This window comes from Chanodichthys erythropterus, chromosome 21 (genome assembly GCF_024489055.1).
Source record: "Chanodichthys erythropterus isolate Z2021 chromosome 21, ASM2448905v1, whole genome shotgun sequence".
NCBI lineage: Eukaryota > Metazoa > Chordata > Actinopteri > Cypriniformes > Xenocyprididae > Chanodichthys > Chanodichthys erythropterus.
In genome coordinates, this window is record NC_090241.1 from 6,723,648 (window position 1) to 6,731,863 (window position 8,216).

General features: G+C 36.6%; 1 protein-coding gene across 1 annotated transcript; it reads left to right on the forward strand.

Annotated features, from left to right (window-relative positions):
• Positions 1-720: 720 nt before the first annotated feature.
• Positions 721-6,132, forward strand: ptger1a (prostaglandin E receptor 1a (subtype EP1)). Its single transcript, XM_067374519.1, has 3 exons — positions 721-1,229; positions 2,744-3,648; positions 5,603-6,132. The coding sequence occupies exons 2-3, from the start codon at positions 2,794-2,796 to the stop codon at positions 5,870-5,872; spliced, it is 1,125 nt and encodes a 374-aa protein (XP_067230620.1). The 5' UTR covers positions 721-1,229; positions 2,744-2,793; the 3' UTR covers positions 5,873-6,132.
• Positions 6,133-8,216: the final 2,084 nt, after the last annotated feature.

Sequence of the window (8,216 nt, forward strand, 5' to 3'; positions counted from 1 at the left end):
CACAATCTCATAACACTTAATAAAACGTACAAATTAATTTGATCTCCATTATGTTTTTTTACACTTCTAAAAACGTATTCGTCAGTGACCCATATAAAATTCTTCTGCATGTCTTTGAGAGTTTTGATTTAATTAAATCATATTTCTTCAATGTATATTAAAGTGATTCAAGGCATATTAGCTGTTCAGTCTTCAAGAAGAAATCATTGCTATACACACCCATGTCACTTCTGTGGTCAACATCAAGTTTTCTCTTGCCTTCTTTAATATCACCATGTAAAAATATTGCTGTAAGTTAAAATCCAAACCACAAGTGTGGAGCTACTCTAGTTTGCCAGATTGAAAAACTTAAGCAAACACAGACACCTGTCTTCAATCTACAAAAATCTGGTTTAGTGGAACATTTGATAATATGTTCAAGGTCAGACCTAAGAGAGAAAAATGAAATCGCCCATGCTGAATCAGGTAAGCTATAAATGTATTTATCATTATTAATAGGCTAATGTTTTTTGAATTATTCATTCATGTATAAATAGGCCTATATCTGAAATTATACAAAAAATAAAGTGTTTGTAATGTATGACTTGAATTTTTTTTTTTCTCTTGAACCCATATTCTTAAAAATAAAAAAAAACACCGTCATCTTTCTCTCAAACACATGCACCTTTCAAGCGGTAAGAGTGATTCACACTCACCTTAGAGCAGTAAGCTTCGTCAGGGAGGGTCTTATAGGCTATAATCACCCGCATGTTTCCGTCAGAAACACACTGTACTGAAACGGCTGATCCGAGCGCGCGCGTCTGCTGTTGGAATGTACCGCCGTGAAACTACGAATATATCCATTTGCACTGCGTCATTTAAAACTACATAATTATCCTCTTATGGGCAACTATTTTTTTTAACCTACTGTCTTTACTTTTTTCTGCTGCTGAAGATGACCAGGCGCTCGTATGGAATATATGGACATGACGATGCACCCTTTTTCTTCTACGTTCACCGGTTACTCGTTTAACTTTTGTAGGCTAATCTTAGTTAAACATATTTTAATTTTTTAACTGTAATTTATATTTTTTATTTAGCCTAGGTAAAAGTAACATTCACTTTGTATATAAAATGATATATTTATTTTGTTTACAAAACAGAATACAAATTTAGTTTTTTAACATTTACGCACGCACCATCTTCGTGGTTTCTGACATTTTAATCCCAATGGATATTCGTTAATGACGGTAAGCAGTTGCATCGGTCTTCATTGAGTTGTACAGAGATGCTGTGTCATTGGAAACCAAAGGAACTTTGTTGCAACATGCAACTTGTTTATATCTTTTTCTGGGTTATTAATGCATCCGTGCAACCAACTAAATATGACTCACTATTAAATGACTCACTGTTGCATTCCTTCCTCGGTGGCGATGTTGACTTCAGGACGAAAGAATAACACTGAGAGGTCAAACGCAGGCGAATGAACCTTGAGGAATGTTTTTTTTAAACGATTTGGCTACAGGAGCCTGTCAGAACATGCCTGTTTCTCTCAGCTCAGCTGCAGCATTTGGTGTGGCCATGAATAGGTTTCCCCTAATTTACCTTAAATTCTTCTTCTTTTTTTTTTTTTTTAGTTTACAATATGAAAGTATTGAAGTTTGATAGATGCAAACTCCTCACCTCCTGCACCATAGATGCAAACTCCTCACCTTTCAGTGACAACTCAACTTTTTGAGATCAAAATAGGTCACCCATGGGATTTGCATAGATCCAATGAGAAAATGTTTTTATGGGATGGGATGGGGGGTGTCTTATAAGGGTAATTGTGAACTTACAAGGGTAAATAATGAACTGGTTGTTTCAATAAGTACTGTACAGAGTTTCCTTTACTCTTTACTTTAAAAACTATGTCTATAAAGGGTAATATTTTATGTATTTGAGGTCTGAGATGTGGGAATGGAGAAGAGAGAGAGGGAAATCATTTCCCAGTTTAGCTCAGTTTTGCTGTCTAATCCACTTCATATTTTATAAAATGAGATTTTGACCAAATTTTGCAACAATATGTTATTTATTTCGTGAAAATTGCAGTTTTGGACATATAAGGTAATAAAAAAAATTAAAAATCCCTTAGAATAACTAAACATGAGCATGTAAAGCAAATATCTTTTTAAAAAATTCCTTGCGGAACATGCCCCCGCCCCACGCAATGTTCTCACCTTTTTTCCCCCTTACCTGTTTGCATCCCTGAGTTTGGGTGGGGAATATTAAAGTGCTCACACTGCTTTTTAAAATGAAACCCATTAAACTGGCAGCTGTGGTTGCCACAAATTCACCATAAAAATACTGTGACAATGCTTCTGATATTACAAGATGGCATATTGGTATATTTTACAACTTACTATTATTAACTGTATCATCAAGTCAAATGACTTCCATTCTACTTAAACGATCAAGATTTTTACGCTAAAATGGTATTTTACCCTGATATACTGAAAACCACTGGAAGCCACATGATGAATCAGAGTTCATCACAAGAGGTTTGTCCATAAAACAGAAAATGTATAAAACAAATCACTCTAAAGAAAAACTAAGACAGAATATAATCATGTGTTGTGTCACGTAAGGACTTCTGTTTTGCTAGAACGTTATGAAAATGTTCCCTGTTAGCTGAGTAACACACTACGCTCTAATTTAAATTTTTAATCAATGCTGCTTTTCAAATGATCTGTTTCTAAGATATATTTCTCCACTCTTACAACAGCTCTAAATGAAGATGGGAGCCCCGCAGCTTAACACTCCACTGAGTTAGCCATGCATCACGGCAATTCCTCAGGCGAATCAACGCCACTCAACCCATTTTCCAATCACAGTCAATGGGAAGGACAGGCGACCTCTCCATCACTTGCCGATCCCGAGAATGTCACCTCGGAGAGACCGATCCTGAGTGGCCCCATAGCTGCGATGCTGTCGATGACCCTGGGGATCCTGTCTAACATCGTGGCTTTACTCATCCTGGCCAACGCATATGCCCGTCTACGTCGACGATCCAAAGCTTTTCTCCTGTTCGCCGGCTCTCTGGTGGCCACAGACTTTGTGGGACACGTCATACCTGGTTCAATAGTCATGAGGCTGTATCTTTCTGGAGGTGTACCCTCTGAAGAATACAACAGGGCGGACCCATTATGCCAGTTTCTAGGGGGCAGCATGGTGTTTTTTGGACTGTGTCCGCTCTTTCTTGGTTGTGCCATGGCAGCTGAGAGGTGTTTGGGTGTGACAAAGCCGCTGCTCCATGCTTCACTGGTTACGACCGCGAGGACTAAACTCTCACTTTCTGTTATCTGGTTAGCAGCTCTTTGTGTTGCCCTTCTGCCCTGCTTTCAGCTGGGTTCATACACCTACCAGTACCCTGGAACCTGGTGTTTCATTAAAGTGCTGGAGGATACAGAGAAGGCAGACGTGGCTTTTGTTATGTTGTTCTCAGGACTGGGGTTGACATCCCTTGCTGTTGCTTTGGTCTGTAACACCATAAGTGGACTGACTCTGGTGTTAGCGAGGATACGAAAGAAACCCTGCAACCGTCGATCAGCTAAATCCCATGATATTGAGATGGTGGTGCAACTTGTGGGCATAATGGTCACATCTTGTATCTGCTGGAGCCCTCTTTTGGTAAGTATGAGCAATGGCAATAATTCAACTGCACCAGGAACACTTTAGGCAAGGGTTCTCAACTCTGGCCCTCAAACACACCTGTAACCTTATATTAGCTTGTTCAGGTGTGTTTCATCAAGGTTGGAGCTAAACTCAACAAGAAGGTAGACATTTAAGGGCAGAGTTGAGAACCCCTGCCTTAAAGGAGTAGTTCACTTTCAAATGAAAATGACCCCAAGCTTTACTCGCCCTCAAGCCATCCTAGGTGTATATGACTTTCTGCTTTCTGATTAACACAATCAGAGATATATTAATAAATATCCTGACACATCCGAGCTTTATAATGGCAGTGAGCGGGACCAACGAGTATGAGCTGAAGAAAGTGTCTCCATCCACATCCATCCATCATAAACATACTCCACAAGGAACCGGGGGGTTAATAAAGGCCTTCTGAAGTGAAGCGATGCATGTGTGTAAAAACAATATCTATATTTAACAAGTTATAAAGTAAAATATCTAGCTTCTGCCAGACCGCCTTCCGTATTCAAATTATGGAAAAAAATGGGACTGGCATTGTGTCAGTTAAGCTTTTTCCGTGAGAATAGGGAAGGCGTAGGACGTTGCCTAAGCTTTTTGAACTGCGAGAGTTTTTTTCTTCGTAAGTAAAATACAAAAGGCGGTCTGGCGAAAGCTAGATATTTTTCTTCATAACTTGTTAAATATGGATATTTTTCTTACACAAATGCATCTCTTCGCCTCAGAAGGCCTTTATTAACCCCCCAGGTCCGTGTGGAATATGTTTATGATGGCTGGATGAGGATGGAGACACTTTCTTCAGCTCATACTCATTGATCCCACTCACTGCCATTATAAAGCTTGGATGTGTCAGGATATTGATTAATATTTCTCAGATTGTGTTCATCAGAAAGAAGAAAGTCATATACACGTAGGATGGCTTGAGGGTGAGTAAAGCTTGGGCTAATTTTCATATGAAAGTGAACTAATCCTTTAAAGTGTGCCTTGTGCAGTTGAATTATTGCAATCGCTCATTTCTAGCAACCCTTGCTTTATGATAAAATGAGATAAATAGAAATATAATTTAGACATGAAAAGTTTGAGCAAATGTATGGAAGCTCATTTATGCATAAGAGTAAAAAAAAAAGAAAAAAAAAAAGGTAATTGCAGTTTTATATCCCACTTTATATCTTGCAGTACACTGTAAACACTAATAAATGATTTGAGGAAACTCATCTGAGTAATGGTGCCTAACAAAAACTCATTTTATCAAGTTCACCTAATGTGGAATTCACAGGAAAATGTGTTTCTTGTAATTTTGACTTTATATCTCACAATGTGACTTTATTTCTTATTTTAAAGTTTATCTTATGATTACTTTTTAATTTTGTTTCTCTGAGGCATAAACAGGTTTTCGTTTCTAAATGGCCACATGTACAACAACAAGAATGTTTTTTTTTTGTTTTTTTTTATAACGCATATTTAAAACTCAAGCTACACATAAAAAGTTTTTTTTCTTCAATTTTCTAATCAGTCATTATTCAGTTTAAGGACCAGGAAAGCATTGATGAAGGCATGCAAAACATAGGTTGTTTCTGCACCTTAAAAACAGTTGTTCTGTCCCAAAGGACATAATATAATGCACTCATGCATTATGTACTTAACTGTCTAGTGTATGAAATTTCTAAGGTTATTTTTGGAGTCTGATAGCCCCTCCCCGCGACAGTTGAGTGCATGAAGTGTCCAACATTCCGCACTTCATTTTCAGTTAAGAGTATTTGGTGCACATTTTTCTTTTTGGAATTTTCAGTATAAAACACGCTATTTATACACTACTAAAAATAGAATAGTATGCATACACAAACTGGGATACACCTAAATTATGGATTTCTTGTACCTTAATATTTTGTGATAATCATAATCCTTATGGTGTTTTGTCTTTGACTCTTAACTCTAGATTGTTGGCCTTATTACAGTGAAACAGTCGTACGAGGGCTCTGTTGGAAATGACCTTGCCACCTATAAGACCCTGATGATAATGGGGGTGCGAATAGCTTCCTGGAACCAGATACTGGACCCATGGGTCTACATTCTTCTCCGTCGTTCCATCCTCCAAAAGATTTACCTCATCACCAAACGTCAAACAGATTTTAAGGAAAGCACTTTTCGCTGCTGGGAGATCCATTCCTTCCCCAGCTCAGAGAAGAATCCTGTCAGTAGAGTCTGAGTCTAATTTTACTGTCTGTACATCAGTAAATACCATTGAGGATCTCAGTGGCCCCCTTTTATTTCAGCATGTGGCACACATATTAAAAATGTATTTATTTAAGCAAATTTGCACAAAGATAAATAGATGAACATTCATTTTACTCCCTAAGGCTATAGATCACTAATAATAAGGATTTGGTTGGACATATTCATGTCAGTGTAACAGAGAACTATAATTATTTGGTGTCTTGGGCCTTCAGTTAGTAATTGAAGCATTAATTCAGCCAGTTTTTTTTAGCTTTAGGTCTGGGATAGTGTTTTTTCATTTGTCACCAGATGTTCCCCATGACGACAGCCCTGGGCATGAAACCCGACATGACAGGGACAAGACATATATTAAAGGATTAATCCACCTTTAAATAAAGTTTTACTGATAATTTACTCACCCCCATGTCATCCAAGATGTCCATGTCTTTCTTTCTTCAGTCGAAAAGAAATTAAAGTTTTTGATGAAAACATTCCAGGATTTTTTCCATATAGTAGACTTCAATGGGCACCAAACAGTTGAAGGTCAAAATTAGTTTCACTGCAGCTTCAAAGTGTTCTACACGATCCCAGATGAGAAATAAGGGTCTTATCGAGTGAAACCATCGCTCATTTTCTGAAAAAAATTTAAAATTATATAGTTTTAACCATAAATGCTCATCTTGAACCAGCTCTCCTCTTCTTCTTCTTCTTCTTCTTCTTCTCTATTTGAATTCCAGCAGTGTAGAAACTGCTAAGTGTATTACTTCCCTCATCAGGTCAAAGTTTGAACCAACTGTTATATACTATTGAACTAGCATATTGCATATAAAAATTAGTTAAAAACTTTGACCTGTGGAGGGCAGTAATACGCTTAGCAGTGTCTACACTGCCGGAATTCTAATAGAGAAGAAGAAGAGAGCTAGTTCAAGATGAGCATTTATGGTTAAAATGTATAAAAATTTTTTTTTTTTTTAGAAAATGAGTGATTGTTTCTCTTGATAAGACCATTATTTTGTCGTCTGGGATTGTGTAGAACAATTTGAAGCTGCAGTGAAACTAATTTTGACTTTCAACTGTTTGGTGCCCATTGAAGTCCACTATATGGAAAAAAAATCCTGGAATGTTTTCATCAAAAACCTTAATTTCTTTTCTACTGAAGAAAGAAAGACATGGACACCTTGGATGACATGGGGGTGAGTAAATTATCAGGAAAAGTTTATTTAAAAGTGGACTAATCCTTTAAAGTATATGTTTTGCTGAAAAGAAATGTTCAATTTGTTCAAATGTTCAATAACTTTATGTTCAATAAAGTTAACCCATCAAGATTTCATACAGCATGATCATCAATAATATAACTGTGAGGAAAACCCATATTTCTGAGACTGAGTTCCCCTTATCTTTATCTTACTGTGCAAAAATGCTCATGTGAATAAGTATTGGTTATGTTATTGTATAATTTATTTCTTGTGTTATCCCTCCAATTTTCTGGAGGCTTGTTGTTATTTTACATTGAAATGCATTTTACATATTATAACAAAACAAATTACTGTGTGTGAATTCCATTTCTGTTGCTACTTATTAAACAATTTTTTTATTTAAAAAAAAAATACTTTGTAACTAATTTGCCGCATGAAGCACGTTAAACCAATCTGCAGGCTGAAACTTAAAGGATTAGTTCGCTTTCAAATTACATTTTCCTGATAATTTACTCACCCCTATGTTATCCAAGATGTCCATGTCCTTCTCTCTTCAGTCGAAAAGAAATTAAGGTTTTTGATGAAAACATTCCAGGATTTTTCTCCATATAGTGGACTTCAATGGACTCCAAACGGTTGAAGGTCAAAATTACAGTTTCACTGCAGCTTCAAAGTGTTCTACACGATCCCAGATGAGAAATAAGGGTCTTATCTAGAGAAACCATCACTCATTTTCTAAAAAAAAATTAAAATGATAGAAGTTTTAACCATAAATGCTCATCTTGAACTAGCTCTCTTCTTCTTCTCTATTAGAATTCCTGCAGTGTAGACGTATAGACGTAGTTAAAATGTATAAAATTAAATTCTTTTTAGAAAATGAGAGATGGTTTCTCTAGATAAGACCCTTATTCCTTGTCTGGGATCGTTTAAAGCCCGTTGAAGCTACAATGAAACTGTAATTTTGACCTTCAACCGTTTGGAGTCCATTGAAGTCCACTATAAGGAGAAAAATCCTGGAATGTTTTCATCAAAAACCTTAATTTCTTCTCGACTGAAGAAAGAAAGATATGAATGATCTTGATGACATGGGGGTGAGTAAATTATCAGGAAACTGTAATTTGAAAGCGAACTAATACTTTA